We start from the raw sequence: 26,777 nt of genomic DNA, 5'->3' as shown, positions 1-26,777 counted from the left end.
AACGGTTTCGTTTCTTAATTTGGAGCTTAGTTATAGCCCTTTATATGTTTTCGCTTAACGGCACTTTGTGGTCCGATTCCGCCCATCTACAATACCAACCCCCTGGTCGAGTTCATTTGCACCTTTGTAATTACTATTTTATTAATAAAGCCCCTCAAAGCTTTGTTGGTGATGCAATTCGATTATTGTAAATACATACTCACATATATATTCGTACATGGTATCTAAATAAAATATATTCAAGTAATTAGCAATATCTAAAATTAATCATAAATGTGACACTTTTTCTACAACAATTTGATTGTAGATGCAAGTTTTCAAATTTCATACTACTTTGATTTCCGTTTAAGTATAACGATTCCCTACAAGAAACTGCTGCTGATGGGTTCACCAATACACCATATCAGTACAAACGGTCTATTTATCCGTCAATCACTGTTGTTGTTGAAAAGATACCCTTACGAATAAATATGTAAGTATCAAATGCTGCATTATTTAGTGCTGTCACCACTGACAGTCAAATGAACAGTAAAATGACTGTCAGTGTTTACGATTTTTCCAAAAGCAAATTTTGTATGCATCAAAACGAGACAGAACACATTTCAATAGGAGTTTCTAGAAGTTCTGAAATACCTATGTAGTTATTCCGTGCGATAAACCAAAAGTGTTGGGGCCTCCTGTGCTATAACTCTTATTGTGTTAAAAAAATAAATAAATAACGAAGGAGTTTTCAAAGATAATAGTTATTTAAATTCAAAGAAAATTATATTTTTAGTTAATTTTAATTTTTATTTAGGCATTTTTAAAGTCCAAATATAGCTTTTGATATTAGTAACCGTGGAATCAAGTAAAAATTTATTTTCATAATATTATATATTATATTATTTAATTATATTTTTGTTGCACCCTTATTTTATATTATTTATATAACTAATTTATTAAAAGTTTTGAATTTATTGAAGAAATAAAAATTGTATAATATACTGCGCAAAATAATTTTTCATTTGATAGATTAGACATAACTGACAAATTTCAGCTATGATATTTTTTCAGTCATAACTGACAATTTTCTGCTTTGATGGTTTTATGATCAGCAATGACTCAGGAAAAGGCATGAGAGTGAGCAGTATAGATGTATAGTGAGTCAATGCCGAAGATCCATGTGTTAAAGGAAGATGCAAACTCACACACATACGTTTGTTAACATCACTTTTTGCAAAAGGCTCTTAAGAAAATGATAAAAACTTTGTTTTTTCAGCTGTAACTGTCATATTACCGGTCAGATGACTGTCACCTACTTGTAGGGTTATCTGTATCACCTACATACTCGTACATCTGAGTAAATACTCTCGGCTTAATGGAGGTGACATGAAACTGCAGTAGACAACGTGTACATACATATGTAGTTAGTGACTCATATTCGCATACGAGGTGGCGTTTTTAAATTGTCGGCATTAACAACCTCTGTCTGTCTACTTTTGTTCCTCATAATATTCACCTGCTACCTTGAATGATAGAAATGTATATTGCGACATTTCCGACATGTTACTTTTTTTGTGGTGCATTTGACAAAAAATACGTGAGGTCGTGAATCTTGTCTCTATCCTCGTATTTTATTATTTCACAGATTGAAAATCTTGCTACACAAAATCTTTTTTATATCTATGGAAAATAGTAACTATAGGTAGGGATTGATGTGAGGGTAACCTATAAAGAGCACTCTATAAAGAGCAGTGTTTTTGTTTTTCTTGTCCTTGTTGTGTAAGTTTTCACTGACTTTGACCGTACCAATATAGCCGGGTAAATGAATACAGTAATCATTTCTGCGAGCTGAACTATTTAACTCCAGCTTTCTTTTTTTTTGTTTGAATAATTTCACTTCTGAAACCTTGGTTGATCGCTTTAAATGTGATCCAACTTTAAATAAGTTTTCAAATGGCTTAAAAAGAACGTACGACTTAGTAATCTTGGTTTTAATTCGATAAAATGGTTGAGAAAGACTCGACTGAAATGAAATAATTTGGTGCTGATTACTGGGTAAGACACTTTCTAAAGCTTCCAGTACCATACCTTATTTTGCATTGCATTTTCAAATGTATTGCTTTCTCTTCCATGAACTTACAAATAACCCCTCGTAAATATAATACTAGGCAAACTAATAATAACTATAATTAAATAATATAATTATTGTTCCAATAAAAATAGATATATCAATACAAGCTCATGTATTAATGTAGTAACTGTTTATAAACATAGTATGTAGGTTAGGCTTAATTTGGGTGATTAGCAGCTGGTAGCGAATATCAGCAAAGAAATCGATGCTTATACTAAAGCTTTTATATTTATTTACAAAAAGTAATTGTCGAACAGTTAATTATTTGAAAGTGTGAATGTTTTTTTTTACTTACCTTTCAGGCTTTTTATGTTAAATCTTCACAATTTGTCTGACATTTATCCCCCGACCGACCCACTGTATTTTTTTCATATTCCATCTTTGTCAAAAAGTCATCAGTTTTACATTACATCTTCTATAAATGATTAGCTAGAGCTTAAACTACTGTCATCTCATCTTTGATTCTGATTGAGAGTTTAGAGTTTAGGTTAGATGAGATTGGTTGTAAGCATATTTTATTGGTATAGCTTAATAGCTAGACTCACATGAAGAGTTAAATTCTACCCATCGATTACTAAAGGGATGTTTTTTAGACATGTGAAGACGAAATAAAACGCATATAATTTAATGTTATGAGCAGGAATTCAGATATACCTATTATAAAGATATGGGTTTGCCATTATGTTTTAAAAATGATTTCCGGCAAGCGACCGCCACGGTTGGCCGAGTGGCTCAATTTTCGACCACTTTTTGCAGAAATTGTCAGCCATAATACGAATATTCTCTTTCAAAGCGTCAATCGTCTCGGGCTTATCTAGACAAGCGTAGTCAAACGACTTTACATAACCACACAAAAAAATAGTTCAGCGTTCTTGAATCGCACGATCTTGGAGGCCACGCCACAGGCCCACGATGTGAATAATGCACTCACCTAAACTTTCCTTCAATAAATTGGTTGTTTCGTTCGCTGTATGACATGTAGCACGAACTTGTTGGAACCAAAAGTCGACCACATCCTCCAATATAAGCGCGAAGTAGTCATTAATCATGGCTCTATAGTGCCATATATAGTAATGACAGAGTAATTTTTGAAGATATATGGACCAATGATCCAGTGTGCTCATAGAGCACAACAACACAAAACTAAGTTTTGGAGGATATAATGGCGTCTCAACAAAGGATTATTATCCCTTCAAATGCGACAATTTTGTTTATTAACGTACTATTTAATCAAAAGTGAGTTTCATCGCTAAACAAAATTTTCTTGTGACAATCGGGCTCGGTGACCATCTTCTTTTGAGCACATTCATCGAACGAGCGAAGCGCTTGATGGTCGTTTGGCTTCAGTTCTTGCGCGAGTTGTATTTTGTAAGCCCACAAACCAAGATCCTTAAGCAAAATCTGCTATAAACTGAAATCAGCACCAATTGTTGCGCACGATGGCGGATGAACTCATTCGGGTCACCTTCGCTACTCAGCTCCGCAGTAGCAATAGCGTCTTGGGTGTGCACTGCACGGCATCTCTGAGGTTGCGCATTATCCACTAGAGTAAACGATGTGTGAAACCGTTGCTCGAATTGCCGATTCTGCTAGGCGATTATAATGACCAAATACCCAGAAGTTTGAGGTTGCCTTGGAGATCGACTGCTAATTTTAATAATAGTCATTGTGCTCCGATATGGGGAGATACTTAATAAAGTTTTATGTACTAAACATTTTTACATAATATAATACAGTGCAAGCTTTGTACTCTGAAACAAAAAATAAAACTGGTGCTGGTAATTAAATCTCAATAACACCGAATGTTATTAAGAAAGTTCTTCTCCGTGTCTTTGCCGATGGCCAGACTCATCTTTTCTTTTTGCTTTTCGAAGAAGATTAAAGCTTCGATCGTTCCGAGGCTCCAAGGACTCTTCCTGAGAGCGTTGTACTTCTGTAAATATTTTTCGTCGATTTGACACAGTTTCTTATCAATACTCCTGCCTCGCCCATAATCTTTTCCCATCCCGGGTGTCAGTTTCAGTCCACCCTTTTTAGCTACTATGAAATTGTTACTCGTTGCTCACTTCTTTAATTAGAATTGCTTAATACATTGCTTATTAAATAGAATTAGTATATGAGTTGCCTAATTGATCTGTAAAATAAGTTCAAAGTCAATACATTTCACATATTTTTCCCGGAGGGGGTAAACAAGGGACGTCACGAGCTGCTGCCATGAAACTATCACAAAACTACCACAAAAACTGAGGATGAATTTCAAAAATATTTATAACACCGGAACACTTAAGTGATTCAATCAAGGCAAAACTATCATCAGAGTTTTATGAACAATTAAAAGGTATAAAATATAATTATTGCACTTCGTGAGCTTTTTGCATGCTAAACAATGTATAAGTATTTAATTGTGCTTATGTATATTCTATGTTTTATTTTCAATGCGATTATCCCCTCATCAAAATTCATTTATCAAGAGTTGAATGCATTAAACAGCTAATATCTATATGAGGGCTATCGGCAAGATATATAAAGTTTTCAGCTGATATAAAAGTACAACGGCGTTGTGAGATAAATTTAGAGATCATTTCGTGTTCGACTCTAGTGGTTTTACTTGTGCGTTTGTAAAAGTTAAAGTGTAAATTGTTTAAAATGAAGTACTTCTTGGTCTTTCTGGCTATCTGCAGTTTAGTCATCTCCTTTAGTGAGGTACAGAGCCGAGAATTATATAAAAAAAAGTTTATTGATGATTGTGTGTGGATTTTTATGATTAGTGCGTCGGAATAAAACTTGAAAATTAAGAGAGTGATTATAAAAAGTTCCAAACCTGTAGTTTCAGATTTAAACAGCATTTGCCCGTCACCGGTAAACCGCCGGCTACTTTTTCTTCTATAGTAAAAAATACCGAAAAATATATTATACTTAGTTTTCGAGGTCCTATAGCATAAATAATACTATTTCGGACTGAAATTCTATAAGTTTAATAATAAAAGCGCAGATCTTTGAATATTTTACTGCCGCAATCTTATTCGTTATCACTGGTTTAAAACCTGTGATAAGTCACCAATAGGAATCGGTATTAATCCGATCGGAACGAATCTATAACAAATAACTTTTACATACATATGTACTCGTATATTGGGAAGAAACATTTTGGTGTACTTCCTTTACTGTAAATGTACAAAACAGAAGTAGCCCACAGTAGAGGAACCGGCTAGCGCTCGGTAGTTTCATGTACGAAAAAATCATTTTCTTAGGTCGCCACTAGGAGGAATCTAAAAGCTAAAAGCTTCCTGACTTCAAAACTTTTGCTTAAAATTGGGCGTAGTTTTGGAGGTAGTTTTTAAGACTCGCCTCTTGTTAGGACACAGTTTTAATTGGTTGACATCGTGGTGTTTCTTGGAGACTTAAACACAGTACAATTTTCGGAACATAATTAGGCTGTTACAGCAACGGATAGTTCTGTCACATATTTTAAGCCACGGAGCAAATGAAACCCGATATTGATAGTCTTCAAAACTTTTCCGTGTGATATTATGAATATTGTGCTTATATATATGTATTCTCAATGACCCGGCTCATTAATTTTCAGTGAACTTTTTAAGCAGCTTTTAGAAATAATTAATACTTTTATTTAATATTTAGGCAGAAGAATTTTTGGAGAAAGTTAAGAAAATCGCTGAAGAATGTAAAGTCCAAGTTGGTGCAAGTGATGGTAAGAGTTATAGAAATTTACCTGAAATAAAAATAAATATAATATTTACATTTTTAATTAATCTTGCAGAGGATGTAGCAGGAGTGTTCAAATATGAACCGGCAGCTAATGACAAAGCAAAGTGTCTTAATGCCTGCTGCATGCAAAAACTGGGTATTGTGAGTATGCAGTTTGAAAATTTTTTGAAACTTTAAAAATCGAATATTGGTATTTGAATAGTTGGATGAAAATCACAAGCTGGTCGAAGCTGGAGCTATAGAGTACATAAAGCAGGTAGCCGCTGGGGATGCAGAGTATGAGAAGCAGAGCATGGAGGTTCTTAACGAATGCAAGAACACTCCGGAAAGTAGCAATGAGTATGTGACGATGTCATTAATCCTTTTGAAAATTTATGCATTGCGAATTTGATTTTTTTTTATTCTAAATTTGCAGATGTGAGTACGCTGAAGCTTTTCGTGTATGCGTTATCGAGAGTTCGAAGTCCAAAGGCATTAAGATTTTACCTCAATAAAAAGTCTAATTCGTTGCTGACCCACTGATAGGTACTTTAAGTACGTGTATTATTGAAAAACAGTAGTTTTTGTTGAGAAAACAGTTAATAAATATAATATAAATACATTAATAAGTATATAAATGCAATAGTCAAAATTAGTATTAATTTATGAGCAGAGCTTTTTTCTACTATAAGTGAAGGACCTTTTCAGAAATATCTTCTTGAAATATTGAGGCTGTTCAATCTCTCGTTATTTCGTGAGTTTCAGAGAGATTTTTATACTTCATATGTATAAAAGAGAACGCCCTGGGAACGAATGCTGCCAGTATGCTGAATTAAGATAGGTTATAGTATATATTGTACATATGTATGTATTTGTAAAGGCTTGCCTTTTATGACCTTTTAGTGGCTCTTAACAAGATTCTTCCTAAAAATTATTGTATCGATAGCTTCCTGAGGGAAAATATATGGTGGATGTGAAGTGAAGATGAACAAACTCGTGTAATACTTGAAGCTGGTTAGTATGTGTTCCACAGATTATTAAACTCAAGCATTAAGCTAGCAGTGGAGGTGTTGTGCCATATTGAATTGTACGGTATAACATGGCCCATGAAATCTACCACTAACAAAATCAAATAAAGGGAAAATATCAGAATTAATTTCCAATACCTTTGGTGATCCATTTCGAGGTTCCCTACTTAAAACAAAAACACAGAAAGCTCAAATTTAATGGGGAATGTTTTTTATCATTCGAAAGAACGTTGTTAGGCATTTGTTTCTTGAAGATTATCTCTTTCAAATGTTGGCCGCGGCTACGTCTCTGATGATTCATCCGTTGAGTCCAATTTTCGATGTGTCGTTCGAACATATCGACGTGATGTTTTGCCCCAAGGCCTGAATCGAAGCCGGATTGTCCGCATATACTTCAGACTTTACATATTCCAATAGTAAAGAGTCTAACAGTGTGATATCAGACGATCTTGCCTAAAACGTGAAAGTATCTGCTTACCGAATTGTTCTCTTAATAAATCCATTGATTGATGCGATGTGTGGGGAAGTGACGCCGTTTTGTTGAAACTAAATGTCGCCGAGATCACTAGCTCCAATTTCAGGCATCAAATAGTCGGTTACGTTCTCACCGGCGCAATTTTTGAAGAAGTTTAGACTGATGATTCCACCGGCCCACAAACAACATCAATCCGTTGTGTTTTCTGGATGAAATGGCAGCTCTTGAATTTCTTCAGGTTGCTTTTCGTCTCAAATGCAGTAATTTTGCTTGTTTACATACCCATTGAGCCATAAATGGGCCTCATCGCTGAACAAAATTTGGCTCGAAAATGTCGGATCTTCTTGGAACTTTTCAAGAGCCCATAGAGCGAAGCAATGTCGCTTGGGAGGGTCCAGCGGCTTCAGTTTGTTCACAAGCTGTATTTTGTAGGCTGTCAATTTAAGATCTCGACGTAAAATGCGCCAAGTCGTTGCATACGTTTTTCCGAGTTGCTGCGAACGGCGCCGAATCGACTCTCCACGGTCTTCGTGTACATTGTCAGCTACGGCCGCTAAATTTTCTTCACTGCATGCTGGCCGTGGTCTATTCGGTTCAATATTATTCAATAATGAATGCTGGGCCTCAAGATAGGTGATGGTGTTGCGAATACTACGCTCAGAAGGGCGATTATGTTGACCATAAGTTAAGTGAAACGCGCGAGACACATTCTTTACAGAACTTAAATTTTCGCACTAAAGTTCAACAATTTGTAAACATTGTTTACACGTAAGTCTTTCTCACGATGGACCGCCAAATAATACTGAACAAGAATAACATAACTGCTTGACACAACTCTCGCGTGATCTGTCAAAAAAAGGTTATTGGAAAAAGTACCTCTACTTGGATCACCCGTCATTACAAAGATACTTCGCATACCGCATATCTAGTAAATACGGAAATTATATAAACGTATAGAAGTATATTAAATATTTTATGTATATCTACGCAGTAGGCGTAGGGTTAACGTGATATATTGTTATTTGTTTAGACATAAGTATGTATTTATTGCACTTTCATATGTATGGTTTTTCTTAAACATAATCCTTAGAAGGGGTAAGTATTCTTATTTGTGTGACTGTACATATTTCTTTAATTTGACCTTTTTTAATTTATGTGGACTACTTCTTTAATACATTATAAATAAAATGGACTTTTTTATTGTTTTCGAATACTTTATCGACTATCTCGAGCAGTTTAACGATGACTTTGACACGATTGTTTCCCTAGAGTTCGTCCATGGTCTTTGCGGTAATTTTCATTAATTTTCGAGCAGATCAAATAAGTCAACATTTATCGGAACAAAACGAAATCTCGTTTTGTTTGAAAAGCAAAAATCCCATAACGGTCACGGTGACTCAGATCTAGCAGCTGTCACTAATTACAAACATTCTATTTGATCTATAATTTCCCAACTTTAAAATTTTAATCAATCGCACTGGCATTGTCAATTGTCTTTCTTTAATTGATTTTAATTTTATTGTGTGAAAATCTTTAATGATTTGCTGCCTACGCTAATGATTAGAGCAATCAATTCGCAAGGCAAATGTCACTTTAATTGTTCAAAAACATATACGAGTATATTTTGACGAATCCACATGTATAAAAATTAATTTTAGTTTGCACGCAACATTGATTATTTTTTAATAGTTTTTAGTCTTTTGCTAAGATCGCCACATGACTTTACGCATATAAAAGCACAGCATGCCTGAAGAAGCCAATATCCGAATTGTTGACACCCAGTTTGAACGGTCGAAGTTTCTTAGTTTGAAAATAACGTGTGGATAATTATAAACATGAAGCTCTTTAACATTTGCCTAATTGTTTGTGTAGCGCTTATATCAAATGCTAAGGTAATTTAAAAGTGTAGTTTAAAGCTCAGAAAAATGTTTGAAGTGAAGAGCTCATAAGACAGATTTTGAATATGACATAATGGAACCTCTACCTAAACGGCGAGAAGAGGTCTCTAATATACCTCCGTTCCACAATAAATGCTTTCTGGGCGAATGTGTTAACAAACGTAAAGATTTTACACTGTTTCTAGCGAATATTCCAAAAAAGAAGTTCAATAAAATACATAGATTATCAAACAAAGTGTCAGTACTACATATCAGAAAGGAGAAGAGGTTCTACATTTCAGATGGCACATCTAAAGTAAATTAATTTCGCTAAGAAAGAGCAAATCGAAGCCCAAAGCTTTTGAAAAAAATTTAAATACCAATATGAACCAAATAAGATAGAGGATTTCTCGGTAAATATTGCATAAATACTGTTAAATACGACAAAGCCTGCGCTAAGTCACTGATGCAAAGTTTGCTTTACTTTGTCGAGAGCTTTATTTCGGTGCATGCTTTTTCATCTTTTCTGCCTCCTTAGCTTGAGTTCTCTGTGGTGTTTGGCATGGTTCCCTCCCTAATAATCCTCAAGTTAGTGAATCAAAAGGGGATTACTCTATCTCGAAAGCATCAAACGTCGATGTAGCGGACCGGACAACTATCTCGGGATATGAAAGAAAAGGCTCTCTATAAATGTGGTTAGATATAAAAGTAAAACTAACATTATCTTTTTTTTTGTGAAAGTGAAATAGTTTGCGCATCAAAGATCCTGATAAAAGTGAAGAGCGTTGGTCTGTTTTCCCATTTTCACACTTTAGCTTTTCCCCTATAAACTAGTCACCTGTGACTATGTTGCGATACCTTCTCGACAAATTGTGTTTGGATTTACGAAAGTCCTTCTCATTTCTCAATATCACATGCAAAATTTGTTTAAAAATCAACTTCACTGGAGATTACGGACAGAACGAAAGACCTGTCGCACTTAGACCCCTGGAGTAGATACATAATTTGAGAAAAGTCCTGCCGGTTTTTTTTTGGGCCTCAATGCTTAAAGTTCCGAAGTTAAACGTGCACACGGCTATATTCTCTAAGCATATACGAGTAAATTCCTTTTTATTTTAAAATAGTGCGGTCACGAAGAGGCAAAAGCAGCTGCAGAGGAGTGTAAGGATGAAGTTGGTGCAACAGACGGTAAATGAGAACCGCTGTTTAAAAGTATAAAAAAAATTTATATTGGGAAACAAATTACAGATGACGTTGAGACGATTTTGAAGTTCGAACCAGCTGAGACTATAGAGGCGAAATGTCTGCACGCATGCGTCATAAAAAGATTCGGTGTGGTGAGTTGACTATTTCTTAATTATATACTACAAATCATAAAATGTATATGTGTACTTCTTTATTTTTGCTGCTTTTCGATAAGATGAATGGCGATGGCAAGATTGATAGAGATAAAGCCATGGAGGTTTTGACAATTATCACTAGTGGCAATGAAGAGCAACATGCCTTGGGCGTGGAAGTTCTAGAAGCATGTGCTGACATTGATGTAAACGACGATCAGTAAGTGGTTAATTCATATCATTTTTAAGATTTCCAACAAATGCAATGATAACTATGTACATTTGCAGTTGTGAAGCAGCTGAGGAATATCGCACCTGCATGCATGCCAAAGCTAAGGAAAATGGCTTTGTAATGGGGCGTGTTTAAATTTGATTTAACTAGACGACAAACTTGGATATACATAATGGCGATTTTGACTTATAAATTAATATTCATTAACCATATTTTAAGTTCAACTGTTTTTCTGTACTATCTGTTTTAAAATTGCTAGAAAAGTGTAATGGTTTAGTAAATAAAAATTTATACTAACATAGAATGCTTGAAGCACGAGGTGTAGTACAGTGCCAATGATTTCGGAGTAGAAGAGAGAATTGATCTGTTGTAATCAAAACTCTTTATCATTTTTTATATACGTAACAGAAATCGGAGAAAATCAATAACAAATTCTTCTGGTGGAAATAATATTGCCTGACCCTTATTCCAATAGAAGTCTTTGCTATAAAAATTGGATTTGAGCATAACTTTGGCATCCTGCGAAACTCAAAACACCACTTTCAGAATTAAACAATTTCGAAAAATTCGTACTAAATCGTGCTATACTATAATTAAAAGAGCAATATAATAATTTAAGTATTTATAAACATTGCTGTTGGACTCTAATACCAACCGAACCGGTTCGGAAAAGCTCATGCAGGGGAATCTAAGGTCCTACCATACCTTTCACAAAAACAAAGTCTAATAACGGTCACCCTTCAATAATAGGAAACCATCGAATATAATTCTTCCATGCTTTGTTATAAAATCTATTAGCTGTCTGGAATCGTATTCAAACTTCTAACCAATTTCTTTTGTCAGACAACCTCAAAGTACTAGCCGCAAATATTGAAAAGAGGAGCTTGGATATACAATTTCGATTTATATTATATTATTCAGCGATATAGAATGTCTTACGGAAAGTGATGTTAAATAGACAACTTTAGAAGACTGCTATATGTTCATGGAAAGTTTTAAAACGGAGCAACGTTAAAAAAATTTTAACAAATCGGGTACATCGATTTAGGAGGCATTTTCTAATACTCCAACCTCCCATGCATCCAAATAAATTGCACTTTATTTTACTTTATTTAGAACTGTAGGTGGGGTCATTGAATTAGCCTTATGAATAAGTCACGTACATCATTTTGGTACCCCTCGCCAATATCTCCTTGCTGGAGCGATGCAGTGTGTAAAAACGTCTATTTCTTGGGACGATATTTTTGCGAATGTACCATTTCAAGAAATAGGTTTGTAAATTAACCACCTAGGGCATATGTATATTTGCTTCCAAAAAATTATTTAGCGAGATTTTAATTTATGTCAATGGTCTATTCTGTTGGAGATAATTTTCTGTGAAAATAGTGAAAAATTGGACTACAAGATAGTCTTCATAAATCGCAGTCTCGGGAGTCATATGTCCGAAATTATATTCAAACTCCTACTTCAATCAAATTGGGAACTAAGAAGACCAAAATATTATTAAATGCCTGTGTTTCACTGGAATCAAAAGATCTATACCGCTAAAAAGATATTCATTATATATGCATAGATATTATAAGAACTGGCTGCAAAAAAATTCGAATAACATATACACAAATGCATTTTAATTAATACCTATTATATCCCTAAGTTTTAATTGGTTAGAGTACTTAATATTTCATTCACTAGCTTTCACAGAGATTTTATCGTGAGTTCAATAATCTTGACTACAAAGTCTTATCATATACACCCCGATTCACTTGAATGGGTACATATTTTGCTTATAAGATACAAACCTATATCTCTTCGTTTAGATATTGCAGAAGCTCCGTTAAAGCTTGGTTTAAAAGACGGATCTATTTTGAACAAATGTTGTTAAAAAATTGTGCTTTTAAATTTGCGTCACTTGAATAGGTACAGTAGTCTTAATACAAGAATTTATTTAGATTAACCATACAAGTGTAAATGTTTTATTAAAGTCTACTGCCTCCTTTATTTAAGATAATTGAATAAACTCTATTCGGAAGACTATCATAAAGGCTGTTTAAGTAGTCCAAGGACATCTCACTTCATGCAATTTTTATCGCTGCTATTGTATAAGGTCAGAAGAATAAGGTGCCCACTTCAACAAACTCACATTTGGAGCTGTAATCCAATATTTACTACCCTTTCGGCGTGGATCGGAGCATTGTGCTGTCCACGCAATGGCTCCAAAAAATTTGGAAAATTCCAAAAATGTAAACTGTAGCTCAAATGTTTCATAATAACATACCGCATCCCAAATTATAACACTCCCTTCGCGGCTTTGGAGACGGGCTAGGAAACGTTCCTCTTTGCTAAGGTCATTGATAATTAAATCCGTCGGGACCGTCAAAATTACATTATTTTTCATCCGAAAATACGACCGATTTTCATTAATTTTTCCCACACATGTGATCGCTGTAAAACAGTAACCTTGTGCCTTCCGTTGATCATTTAGAGGCGGTTTTTTTTTTAGCATCAAATCTCACAAGTGGAAACATTGGCACTGGAACCACTTTTCGCCTTTATTTTTGCTACAGTCACTCGAAATGGAAGCTATTTTAAAAATAAACTGCCTTTCTGCTTCTGTGGCCGAGTTTTTTCCTTCCTTTCCTTTTGTTTTTAATATGTCGACACAAAAAATTGTAGACGACATTTACACTTCTATTAATTTTGGAAGCAATAGCTGACACACAAATTTCTTGATTGAAGCTTCAATTTCGGGCTTTTCGAAATCAGAAAACACATCTGCTTCCCATATTCACTAAAAAGATCTGAAATCATTCCAAAAATTTCTCCTACTACAAATAACAATTTTATTAATTTCGCCTAAACGGACTTGTCTTCACAATGCCGCAATACAATATGTACCTATTCAAGTGACGCAAATTTAAAAGCAGATTGTTTGAGTTATTCATTAAAACACTACGTTTGTTCAAAATATTATATATCTGCCTTTAAAATCAAGCTTAAACGGAGCTTCTGCGATGTCTATATTAATAAACATAAATCTTAAAATAAAATATAAACCTATTCAAATGAATCGATTGGTATGTACGAGTACATATACATATGTATGTATGTATGTTTGATTATGAAAAAATTGGTTAAAAACTAACCCTCTAAGAATAAAATTTCATAGAATATTCTACTCATCTAGTAAAATTGAGAGGCATAGATAACGATTTTTTTGTAATTAATATTTCAAAGTAAATATTATTATTAAAAAGTAAATTATTTATTTAGCTCTATATGACCAGTTACAATTATACAAGAAAAAGGGATTTCAAAAAACTGGTTCTCATTCAATTGATATGGCCACAGAAATTCGTGGTCTCAGCAGAACTATTATGTGTGTGTTCGAGAAATTCAAGTAGTACACAAAAATGTCATGACAACTATTATATCATATATATATATATATATAATACTGTATCTTACTTAAAGTTTTTTTATGTGAACATAACTAACAAATTAATGATTTTTGTTGCTACAAAGTTTACGATGGATTTGTCTCATCATTATAGAATTTTTCGCACAAGGTTTGCGATTAGAAAGGTATAAGACCATGATTACTAGTTTCAATGGGTCAGATCGCAAACATTTATTGCCTCTAAATTCACATGAGCAATATATTATATTCAATCACATTTCTAACCGTGAGATATTTTCATTTATTGCCTCTAAATTCACATGAGCAATATATTATATTCAATCACATTTCTAACCGTGAGACATTTTCTCATCCATTTGTAGTGCATCAATTGTAAATTCCTATCGGAGAGGTGATCTTTCTTACTAACTTTGCACCTAAGTGAAATAATCTTCGATTTTCAGTTGAATTTTTGTTGTGGTTTATAACACTTCGTTGGATTTAGAAAACATAATGGAAATTCTTATTATCCTACCGATTTTGGCAGTGTCTTCAGTATTCAGTAGGGTTTTATTACTTTAATAGTTGTTTGTTTTCTCAAATCAATTGATCTTCGAACAATTTATAGCAATAAAAATGGCTGCTGCTGAATCTAAACCGCCACATTATAGTTCACTTCTGGTTATGGCCGAGGCTGCTATTGAAGATTGCTACGAGGATGCGGCTCAGAGTGTCAAAGTACAGCTAACCGATGGTAACTGAGCTATACATTAAAATATAGCACGCATGTTGTTGAATTTTCATCCAATATTTACAGAGAGTTTTGATGAAATATTGAAGGGTTCTCGCACCAACTTATCCCACAATGCGAAGTGTCTACGATACTGTATTATGCGCAAAAATGGCTTGGTGAGTATAACAACTGAAGTATCAGATTTTTTTTAATCAGTTGCAAAAAAACAATAAAACCAGGTTCTACTTAGTATTTCCGATAAAATGTATAGAAAAGAATAAATATTTTATGGTGTAATTTTGTAGTCATAAAAAATTAATTAATTTTTCCATAAAATCAGACTTTTGGAGTAAGATCTCTTTAAGTACGATAATAGAAATGTACAGAGGGCAATTATACTGAACAATGAATACTCAGATGGTAAAATAATAAAATAAAATTAGCGAATTCCCACTTGTTTGAACTTTTCATACGAAAACATGTAAGTTTGGGTGCTACTGAACAATTAATAGTCGGCTTACCAAATTTTTAAAAACCGTACAAGCAAGAATTAAACGTAAACAGACCCGACTCTCTGTGACTGTCAAGTACTGAGTTCAGTTTGAGTTCAATACCCTTGAGTTCGATGGCAAAAAAATTCGAAATCTCTCTAACACTGAAGTAGTAATATAAAATATTAGGAGAATACTAAGTATTTGGACAAGGTTGGAGCATTTCTTATAAAAATACATTTTTTGATTAAATAGCCAACTTAAAAAGTTCGAATTTGCTAGGCTTCGATAGTACAGTGAAAAAAATTAGCCCAATTGTGGCATATTAAGGGTAAAGGACATGCTTTGAATTAATCAAGAAGAATCATTAATATTCAGACTCATAGCCACAATTTCCAATGATTGATGGGAAAAAAGGATTTTAAGACTTGAATTAGTCAAATGCGCATATCCATTTTTACTTTTTTTAAATTAACACGAAAAAGCATTAAGCCTTTTTAAGTAAAATTTGGCAAGTATTACCTAACTTTCTTTGGAAATTTCATACAAATTTATTACAATTTTATAATACGATTTTTGTGGACAGCAATTATTATATCTCCTCTTTTAACAACTAATGGCTCAATTATTATGTTAGTCGGTTCGGAACCGCAAGTTTGTATTTTTGAAGTTTGACTAGAAACAAAGTAGTCAAACTATAACGGATAATCTTAAGTTTAGTCCACGCCTCTTGATTTAGAAGACCTCTGTGTTTCACAACTTTTCATGGAATCATATACCGTTATTCTTTACATTACCTTCAGTTAAATATAGATAACTCAATCGATGAGGAAAACATTTTGCAAATATTTCAAATAATACATCCTCAAGTTGAAAAGGACTCACTATTGGATGTGTTACAAAAATGTTCCCGAGAAACGAATAAGCAAGCTGATAAGTATGCTTTTAACTGTAAATTAGAAAGAAAGTTTTATACGTCTAAATTTTTTTTTAGCTGTGAGCGTGCTTTTATGGCATCCAGCTGTATTCTCCGGGAGCTGCAAGAAGATGGTGTAACCGATATTTAAAACAACTCTTTTAGAAGCCTTTTAAAAATATTCTTACGTACAATATATTTATAAATATTAAAGAAAATTTCAAAGGGATAAACTAAGGAAATATCGCTCTTTCTTTTTTTTTACTTTCATATAATTTAAGCGCTTAAAATTTTTATTTTATTTAATTTACTTTGGTTTTCGCTTTAACTATATATCACACTATAAAATATTTAATAAATTTTAAATAATCCTCCAAGCGCCGCTCTTCAACTACGTCCAGCAGCTGAGACACGCATGCGCTGTACTCCAAAATGGCCTGCAGCAGCTCTAGCGATTCCATGTTAGCGCCAAACATCTCTTACGAATTGTCAGTTTTAAAATGCACAAAGGCATTGTTTTTACATTGCGCAATGTCACAATACTTAAGTAAATAAACTATACATGTGTGCTTGTCAAGAAACGCATCCGCGCGCTCCAGCTGTTTTGATTGGACTACTTAATATAATTGTTTAGTGAGAAGGAAATCACTAGCTGTTCGAAGTGTATGACAAGATTGCACAGTTAAAAGCGGTTGACCTTTGGCTGCATTCGCGAATGCGCCTTCATTTCATTGCACGTCTGTAAGGTTGCTGACCAACTACATGCAAATATTGCGATGCATGTGCCTAAAGATCTGCTTTTGCACTTACCTACAAGTACATATAAATATAAATACATATGTATGCGTATACTTTGTAGAAATTATTTTTACTTATTTTATGTTGATGTAATTTTTGTTGTGAGGCCAAAGAGTAGTTGCAAATTATACTCTTATGCCAACTCCGTTTAATTGAGTTTGTAAAATTTATTAATTTCAGTCATCGATATGCAATTAGTTGGACAATTTCTTCAGTTTTGGAAATATCCTTATAAAATTGTTCAATGTGCTCATTTGCTTAATTAACTTTTCATACATTTTAATTTAAAACAAAAAAAAATAAATGTTAAATTCGCATGCACCGAAGCTAGAATACCCATCATAGCTGCATTTATCTACAGTATGCAGTTATTTTGATTTTGATCGGTCAGTTTATGTGGCAATAATATGCTATAGTTATCCGCTCTGAACAATATGTTCAGTCATCTAGCGATACCTTAGATAACTTGTATGCTAAATTTAAAAAGTTTTCCATAGAAGAGCTTCATTTTGATTGGTCAGTTTACATATAGTATAGTTATAGCATTAATATTCTATGCGAAATTTGGTGCAATAAGAAGCTTTCCATACAAGGATGTTTAGTCAGTATGCAAAGACTAAACCTTTTAAACTTCTGACAGTAACTTTTTCTAGAAGTAAAGGAGCCTATATTATTTGCTTTGAATACAGTAATCCATCTTATTTACGATAATGGATAAACTCGATTCCAGCGTGTTTTCGACACTTTGTGTCAATGGTTTTGGACATAAATGTTATATCAATCTAAATACGTTTATATATGGTTTACATTATACAAGACAAATATTTAAATCTTAAGAAAAGAAGTCATGAAAAACTAGATAAACTAGATAGAGACGGATAAACAAGAAATATTTTGCTCTAGTAGATTACGAATTAGTTTTGTGTAGAGAATTTTTAAATCTCGATTTTTATTTTTATTTTATTGGGTATTCTTTATTTATAAAGACGTATCTTTATATTTAAAATTCCTCACCTCTTCCGTTCTCTAGATATTTTATGAATAACTTCAAACTATAAAAACCCACCTGATCATCATATTCTTTAAGAAGACGTAATCTAATTATAAGTTTATACAATAAGATAACCTTTAGCCACACTTTTTTGTAAGTTAGAACTAGTTGGGATACGCGTTCAGTTCCAAACTCGCTGAATATTCTTTTTTTACGGTAATATACATTTCTATGGCCTATTCCTCGAATATTCATAGAATAAATCAATGATGGATGGAGTTCCAAATATTTCACAGATATGGGCTTACTTGAAAATCGTTAAGTGGTATTATTCAAAAGCTTTTGTTGATGAATAGAGTAAAAGTTCTAAAGTAGTTAGAGGTGTGCGTTGCCAAACGAAAGACCTTGTACAAGGTACAATTCGAAAGTTCCAGGACTTTTTGAACAACGCGGCTTCTAGTGGCGCCATCTGTCTGAAATTGTTATCCCTCAATTGTGTATTCTTAAGTGTTGTCGTATAAAATTTATATAACAGCTGACTTGTATAACAGCTGAGATATCGCGCTACATGTGACATTACATTTGTAGTGTCGGTCGGAAAATGAGCATCGAACAAAGAGCCAACATTAAGTTTTGTTTTAAACTTGGTAAAACTTTTACCAAAACTCATCAAATGATGAAACGAGTTTATGGCGATGATTGTCTATTCCGTAGCCCTATTCACGAGTGGTTTAAACGTTTTCAAGAGGGACGGGAGGACTTGGAAGACGACGAACGTTCGGGTCGGCCAAAAGATGTTGTGAACGAAAAAAACACGGAAATTGTGCGTGAATTCATTAAAAAAGAGCCGAAATCATCGCTTAAATATATGGAATCGGAATTATCAATATCCGCAGCGTCGCTTTATCTCACCGTTCGACACTCACGGCATATTTTTTGACCAAAAATCGCATTCATATCATCAACCATTCACCCTATTCGCCTGATATGGCACCCTGTGATTTTTATTTGTTCGGAAAACTACATTTGGCCATGAAAGGAAACGGCTATGCTGACGTTGATGCCATCCAAAAGGCGACGACCTCCATCCTCAACGCTATACCGACAAATGACCTCGATAACCTTCTTGAACGTGCAAAACGTTGTATTCAGGCGGAAGGATACTATTTTGAAGACGACCAATAAATTTTTCAAAAAAAAATAAATAATATTCGTTTTTTAATAAAAGTCCTGAAACTTTTGAATTGCACCTTGTAATGATCCCTATTCCGACCAATATCAGAAATTTTCTTTTAATGTTGTCACTCGGCAAAAAATCTTAAATTTTCTAGCTTTATTTTGTCATGAAACAGCTTCTCGTAAAATATTTTAGCCATTCATTGTTGGCCTACAATTTTTAAGTAGTTTTTACGGATAATATGAAGGCGCCCAAATCCATAAAAGAGATGAGAAGCTGCGACAGAGCCCTGGTGAGAAGCCGCGTAAGGTTTTTCTAAGAACCTGCGTGGCGGTGCACATCATAGTCGAAGGAAGTAATACATCCTTACTAAAGTCGGTACTCAAGTTTACGTACGCTTTGCAGATGGCATACTTAATCATCACACCCACCTACAAAGCAGGAATAGTGGAGAATTAAAGGACCGAATCTTATTGTCTCATTTCACCCACTTTAAAGCATATACTTATTGTAAGCTATCATGGTCCGTATTCGTAACACCCTTTCTGATATAACGAATTAAATATCTTATATGAGATATAGCCGTTTTGTCTGAAGGTGGACTGGAATGGATCTGTTTTACAAAACTAGGACTTGCAGTTAGTTTAGTTATTTGAGTCCTGTGTGGACATTGTAAGAACCGGGTTCACTACAGTGAAAATGAGTAGCGAGCTCGATCAATATACACATATCCATATTTGTCATTCACAGTTGAGATATAAAACTTCAATTCAAATTCGCCCTTTTTACTGATACCTAGTTTCCGAACAGGCACTAAATTTCTTCATTTAAAACAAATTAAGGATTCCATTCTAGTGAACTCACGTTTCGGTGTTTTATTCAATTTTATTTATCGTATACAGGTTTACAGCTAGCTTAGATCCTTAACAGTTTGTGGGGAATTGCGGTGCTTACTTGCCGCCACCGCCACCACCTCCACCGCCGCCACCACCACCGCCGCCGCCACCGCCACCTCCACCTGGATAAGGTTCAGGCAAAGGATTTGGATTGGCTGAAGATAAATAATTTTTAAGCATTTTTAATTATTAAGAGATATGTGAAATATATTTACCAAAAGCCACAGCGAGTAAGGCCAGCACGAAGCCGATGAGCAGTTGGAAATTCATATTGCAGGAGTTGCAAGTGCAATGGTTGACCTAACGTTTACGAGTGCTTTTTATAGCTAGAAATATTCTTGATGTGTGCAATGAATGCGATAATGCTTAGCCAACTATTTACCATGCTTCTTAAACATTCCGTAATACGCATTTAAAACGGGTATTGGAAATAACAAGCTATAAGTTCATAGCAAGTAAGTGGGTGTAGATGTGTAGAAATGTATATTTGTTGCTCAATAGTAATTTAAATATATTTCTAGTGATGAACATTTAATTTGCATTTAATGAAATTTATTTAACTGTTAGTTTGATTTAGTACACGTTCTCGATTTAATAAAAATGCTAAGCGCCCAATGGGTCATTTGCTTGCAAAAAAAAATCTCATTTTGAACAGACTTTTACTAAAATCAGGCGTCCGCTATGGTGTAGAAGTTTGCGGTGCGCAAAGCCATTATGTGGGTCTTGAGTACAATTCTTGTTCCAACCAACATAAAAATATGATTTTTAGAAGTGGTCGATCGTAGCCAGACAATGGAAAACCTCATGTGTATTTATACCATGAAAATGTTTCTCACAATCCCAGCAGAGATGATGTTTTTCTTTTTGTGCACTCTATAATACATTTGATATGTATTTTCAAAAACCCTTTTAAAATCCAGAACCATTTGCTTCTTCGAATAGACGGTATTTTTATGATGCTGAAGGTTAGTCTGGCGTTTTTCAAAATAGAGAAAATCGTTTGCTAGAAATGTTGTTTTTCCTGTGGAATTTTACTCAAGGACTCATTGAAAATATAACACATCTATGTGGGAGTGCTTTCTCTACGGAAAATCCAGATATTTGAAAACCATAAATTATTAAGAAGACATTGTTACTGCGAAGGATTTAGGAAAGCTAGGAGTCTATCTTCCTCTGGTAATGTTTTAATATAACTTAATATCCCTGATAGATCGACTGAAAGTGTTTAGATCTAGGTGCGTACCAAAAACCATGAAAAATATAAAGTGGAGATCTCAGAAAAGTTGAATATAATTATATCTATCCTATATCGCCTATTCACCATGTTTTCAAAATTAACTTAACAGAAATTTGAAAAAAAAGCAGAATAGCAACAAAATGGAGCCTTCAGGTAACTTTTTCAAACCAACAGTTAATTGTTTATAAAATATAGAAATTAAAAAAAGGTAACCAGACGCTAGTTCAGAAAACATTGTTTCGAAAAAAGCGCATTTGAAGTTTAGCACGAACGTTTCAGAGCGCCCGAGAACCCATTGCTAATTATCAAATAACTCGTAAATTATTTGCTTAATTTATTTCAAATTTTCAGAGAATATTTCAAAGATATCATACTTTAAGATAATGCCAAAACAATAGTTTTTTTTTAGAAAATTCTGTCTACCCCTAATTCTGAAAGAATTTTTCATCTACAGTAATTTTAACTTGTATTTTACAATTTGAAAAACGGTCGAAAAGGCCCGTCCTCATAAATCTGTTACATTGAAACGATTTACAAATGGATACTCTTTAGACAGAAGCTTGTTTTTATCGCATATATAACGTTGTTGGAAAAGAGTTCGGCTGCATCTAAAACCCATCATTCATGGCTCCAGCAATCGATAAATCTTCTCCTGAAATTTAGAGATATATTTTGCTGGATTTTAAGCGGATTTATGCTGCCATCGAAGTAATTTCCTTGAGGTTCAGTAAACTACCGTCCAATAATCAGTATAATGGAAACTCATTTACAATTGACAGTCATCACTGAGTACTAGATATTAAAATATACGCTTCATCTTCAGTCAGTTACTGGATACCACATATAAGAAATACACTTTATCCTCATCATCGATTGTGTCTGCATCATGTCTGACATTCTAAAGTATATGAAGTTGAATGTGTCTAAGGATTTTTTTATTTTTGAAGGGTATTATAGCTTAGGTGCAACCGAATTTAACGTTTCTTCTTGTTTCCTACTACTTTCAAATCCAATAAGCAGTATTCAGAACCATTTCTAATCGCATTCTGCTAAAAACGATAAAAAAATTCATAAACAAATTTACCTTTACAGCCGAAATTAAAATTTGACTATGTCGAACTGTGCTTTGTTCCACTGTAGTTTTATAATCGTAAACATTACTTGATTTCTGGTAAACAATAAACACTTTCATCACAAAGGTAATTTACCTGTATTTCTATGAACATACACCATTATACAAATATACATATATATATAAAATTTCTATGGAAATGATTAAACAATAATATAAATTTATTACTCGTAAATGTGTTCATATGTACATTTGTTTTTATAAACGTGAGCAAATTAATTATCGTAACATATGTAGACATGCAGTAAATTGACATAAACATAATTTCAAATTGAGACAAACTTGCTCTGATTGATTGTTGCAGTTTAATTTGCATTTATTGCAATTTCATAACTGAACTATAAAGGCAAGTAAATATGTAATTGAATAAGTTTTGTAAATACTTGAGTCGCACGTGTAGTTTTTCGAAGAAACTAGAAAAAACGTTAACTTCGGCTGCACCGAAGCTTATAGCTTGCCCTTCACAGGTGCTTTTTTATAGCGGTATAAAAAGATCTTGCTCTTGATTTTGATCCGCCATTTTTGGTGGCAGCTCTATATACTATAGTTATCCGATATCGACGGTTCCGACAAATAAGCAGCTGCTTGGTGAAAAAAGACGTGTGCAAAAGTTTCAGGTCGATATCTCAAAAACTGTGTAACCAGTTTGCTTATCATTTATATACACACACTTTATAGGTTCAGGGTATACAAATATTTATAAGTACATATGTACATATTAGACACACCCGTCTGGCTTCGCTGCGATCTGAAACTACTTGCGGATTGAATTACAAATATTCTTGGAAACAGAATCCCCCGGCCTTTAAAGTTCTCTGCATTACTATCATATGCATTTTTGTTAATAATAATTGGTAATTACCTCTCGCTTCTATTGGGTTTTCAGTATCACAGAAACACTATTCAGATCACTGAAGAACGAGGTCATGAGAATTTCAAAAATATATATAGAGGTTTTGAAGTATATAAGATTCCTCTATAAATACCTCTTATTCTATTTAGTGTACACTGTCGTTAATATTGCAATTCAAATAACTCCACTAAAAGAAGCAAGGGATTTTCAAAGATCTGCTAATGTTATTTTTTTCGCGATTAGACGTCCAGAGAATTTTTGTTACAGAAACTGAATTGATTTGATTCACAGTGTTCCATGATACCCAATCTTCCTGAAACCAGTAACCGTCCAGACCTTTTAAAAAATATGATCTAATGATGATTTTGATGTAAACGCCTTCCTAAGCGTTACTTTTTGCTTGTGGAATGCCGTTTTATGGGTCTCAAGCTAATTTTGTGTTCCCCAAATATGGTAATTTTATTTGTTATTGACCTCAGTTAATTTAAAGAGACTTTTTTAATGTAAATCCTTGCTATTCCGAGGATTCGGTATGAAGCGATTCATTGTTGGATTTTAAATTCTAAAACTTGCCTAACCAATTGAGTGGGTTTATTATCTTAAAGTGATTTAATTGGCACAAAAAGTTAAAGGCTTTCAGTTTGACAGACCTAAGGAGATACTGAAATAAAACCAAAACATTTTCATATTCAAACATATTCATTTATTAATACTGAAACTGCATTTTCGTAAACATAATCTTATAAAATAAAATACACTTTCTTGAAGCGGGGTTGCTCACTTCGGATAACAAGTGCAAACATGAGACCATCGAAGAAGTTTCTGCGTCGTTTAGTGACCATCGACAAAACATGGATCCACTGGTATACACCAAATATCGAAAAACAGCCGATACAATGGACTTCACCGGCGAATATGCTCCGAACGAAAAAGAAGTTTTCTGGGACTCATAAGGTATCTGAAGTAGGAAAAAAGGCCACAGGTCTCTATGGACCCATTCTACGCCGAATGCGAAGAAACTGCAAATTGGTCGAGATAGGCTACAAACTGCTGCTTATCAACCGTATTCTCTAAATTTGGGACCCCGTACGTTTTATTTCTGTTTTCAAATTTAAATAATTGTCTCTGCCACGGAGGCTTACTCTGCCGACTGCCAGAAAGTCTATCGAGTTAAAACGATACTAATAAGGATACAAATAAATAAAATATGAAAAGAACTACGAACCATTTCAAAAAAAGGGATAGCGAATAATATAGTATATGGTATATATAGTAAGACGCATGTAGAACATTATTTTTTAAACTTTATTTCAAACAAAACACAGTTTTATTAGTTGTAGTCAATGTCGTGTCTATATTTCTGGCATATGCTCTTGATTCTCACGTGTACAACCATTTAGAGGACTATGGATTGGACTCAGATGTGTAATGATGTATCCATGTTTCATTCATTGTCTCAAACCGGCACAGAAACTCATTCTTATTGCGTTTGATCAATGCCAGATTGTTCTTTGAAAGTCAAACACGTTTATCTTTTAGATAGATATTGAAAAAAACATTTTCATGTGTTAAAAATTGTGACTACCTTCCGTTGTAAATAAAAAAAAGCAGAGATGGCGTAGTTTTGAGACCAATGACTTGGGAATGATTGAAACTTTAGCAATATTCTAGTTAAGGTTAGTATTCAAAAGAATCTATTCATCGAAGCTTGACCCCAGGCGGTTTTTGCGATCAGGTAAGCAGCTGAGATAGCTAACAACACAGGAAACAACATAAAGAAAATCAATATACTTGTATATAGTCAGGCGGCAATTAAGGCAATACCATATTTTCACCTCGTATAGCATCAGAGAATGTCAGGGAAGCAGTAGATGTAGTTTCTGCCGAAAAGCGGCTTCATATACCTATACCAGGTTCCTGGCCACATAGGAATTCCTGGAAACGAAACAGCTGATGAGATGGCCAAAAGGGCCATCTGTCTGGTTGCCGCTATACATAGTGAAATTTCACAAAGGGGTAACAGACAGCATTACGGATATGCAGGAATGCCATGATCATGTCAAAGGGCTGCATGCTTTTTGCTCGAACTGTCTCGAAATGACGCAGGACGGTTGTTGGCTTGATAACACAAGTCACAACTTGCAAGCATTACAGCCGGACGGGCATTAGTAACGACCTTACATGCAGAAACTGCAGGGAAGAAGGCATGAGAGAGACGCTGGAACATCTCCTATGTCTCTATCCAGCCTTATCTAGAACTTGTCTTAGATATCTAGGAGCCGTGCAGTTCAAGGAACTAGATGCAGTATCAAAATTAGATATGAAGTCGTTCTTAAGGTTAGCAATAGCCGTTGACGTCCTGTATTACGAATACTTCAGCTCAAATTAAACTGATCTTTCACCTGGCACTACTAAGAACCAGTAGGTCTATGTACTTGTATGGTGTGACAACCATACTGTATAACCTAACCTAGTATTCTAAAGTTAGTGTAGAGATTTTTTGATTGTGGCGATTTCTCGGATAGGCCTTAGACTTTTCAGCCATTGTAATATAATTCTATATACATATGTAAGTATGTATAGGTATTTCATTTGGTCATGTTATTACAAAGTACCGTATGATAAAGTTTTGTATACTGTGTGCGATGTATTGCTTTCGAAGTATTGGAAAAAGTAATGCATAACAATGCATTTGGTGAATGTTCAAAAATTATTAAAGCACTAAATAATTTGTATGCTCAGGTGTAAACTCATATAAAACTTTCACTTTATACTGAACACTTGTAAACTAAAATTGTAAATATTTATTAAAATGTCAAAATAATGTGGCTCGACATAAAAATTATAAACAATTAAATGGAAACTGTTGAAAAGTGCTTGCTCAAGCCATGCTGCATCTTCTGGGTTCAGCGTACATAACTACATACATATGTAGCTTCAACATTGACTGCACTTGTAACATATTGCCGCCAATTAACTTTGGTAGTCGATATATTTGTATGCATGCAAGTGTAACACTTTGCGCGCCAAAAATCAAAAACACATAACGGTTTTGTGAAGTTGCTCTACAAAGTTATTACTCATAAAAGAGTAATGTAAAAAAGCGATCTCAAAGACAGAAGACCAAACCATAAACATACCTACATATGTATATAATTTTTGTATTTTTGTAAATATGTATTTAGTATGTGTGTATGATTCCAGCCACCTTAGTGTCTGCTGCAACCTCACTATTATTGGCAATTATGTAACAAACTACACCGACAGGTTTTGACGCCCAGTTGCATCGCTGCACCGTTGCAGTTGTTACGTTGCACCGGTCTCAACGGTAACTGGTAACTCAGTCAGCGGTATGGTAGGCAGTGTTGTTGATTTGTTAGCTGCATTAG

At 34.1% G+C, this 26,777-nt stretch overlaps 2 protein-coding genes and 1 long non-coding RNA gene across 3 annotated transcripts; 2 read left to right on the top strand and 1 right to left on the bottom strand.

Annotated features, from left to right (window-relative positions):
* Positions 1-4,660: 4,660 nt before the first annotated feature.
* Positions 4,661-11,071, top strand: LOC106617458 (uncharacterized). Its single transcript, XM_014234656.3, has 10 exons — positions 4,661-4,816; positions 5,753-5,822; positions 5,892-5,980; positions 6,042-6,178; positions 6,255-6,330; positions 9,127-9,213; positions 10,323-10,386; positions 10,447-10,535; positions 10,619-10,755; positions 10,824-11,071. Exons 1-10 carry the CDS (start codon positions 4,760-4,762, stop codon positions 10,900-10,902), a joined length of 885 nt encoding a protein of 294 aa, XP_014090131.3. The 5' UTR covers positions 4,661-4,759; the 3' UTR covers positions 10,903-11,071.
* Positions 11,072-14,617: 3,546 nt separating this feature from the next.
* On the top strand, positions 14,618-16,546 carry LOC106617474 (general odorant-binding protein 19d). The gene is made up of 5 exons (XM_014234681.3): positions 14,618-14,726; positions 14,793-14,918; positions 14,982-15,073; positions 16,192-16,325; positions 16,383-16,546. Exons 1-5 carry the CDS (start codon positions 14,678-14,680, stop codon positions 16,453-16,455), a joined length of 474 nt encoding a protein of 157 aa, XP_014090156.2. The 5' UTR covers positions 14,618-14,677; the 3' UTR covers positions 16,456-16,546.
* A 2,865-nt stretch (positions 16,547-19,411) lies between these two features.
* On the bottom strand, positions 19,412-20,224 carry LOC118682448 (uncharacterized). The gene is made up of 2 exons (XR_004978277.2): positions 19,762-20,224; positions 19,412-19,701 (listed from the first exon to the last, which is right to left on the bottom strand). It is a non-coding gene; the product is annotated as an uncharacterized lncRNA (long non-coding RNA).
* Positions 20,225-26,777: the final 6,553 nt, after the last annotated feature.

This window comes from Bactrocera oleae, chromosome 5, assembly GCF_042242935.1.
Source record: "Bactrocera oleae isolate idBacOlea1 chromosome 5, idBacOlea1, whole genome shotgun sequence".
Taxonomy (NCBI): domain Eukaryota; kingdom Metazoa; phylum Arthropoda; class Insecta; order Diptera; family Tephritidae; genus Bactrocera; species Bactrocera oleae.
This window is presented reverse-complemented; position numbering and strand designations above follow the sequence as displayed.

Coding starts and splice junctions, on each gene's coding strand:
- LOC106617458 (XM_014234656.3), top strand. CDS start 4,760: ATGAAGTACTTCTTGGTCTTTCTGGCTATCTGCAGTTTAGTCATCTCC. Junction 5,981..6,041: donor GCATGCAAAAACTGGGTATT/GTGAGTATGCAG, acceptor GTATTTGAATAG/TTGGATGAAAATCACAAGCT. Junction 10,756..10,823: donor ATTGATGTAAACGACGATCA/GTAAGTGGTTAA, acceptor GTACATTTGCAG/TTGTGAAGCAGCTGAGGAAT.
- LOC106617474 (XM_014234681.3), top strand. CDS start 14,678: ATGGAAATTCTTATTATCCTACCGATTTTGGCAGTGTCTTCAGTATTC. Junction 14,727..14,792: donor GGCAGTGTCTTCAGTATTCA/GTAGGGTTTTAT, acceptor AACAATTTATAG/CAATAAAAATGGCTGCTGCT. Junction 16,326..16,382: donor ACGAATAAGCAAGCTGATAA/GTATGCTTTTAA, acceptor ATTTTTTTTTAG/CTGTGAGCGTGCTTTTATGG.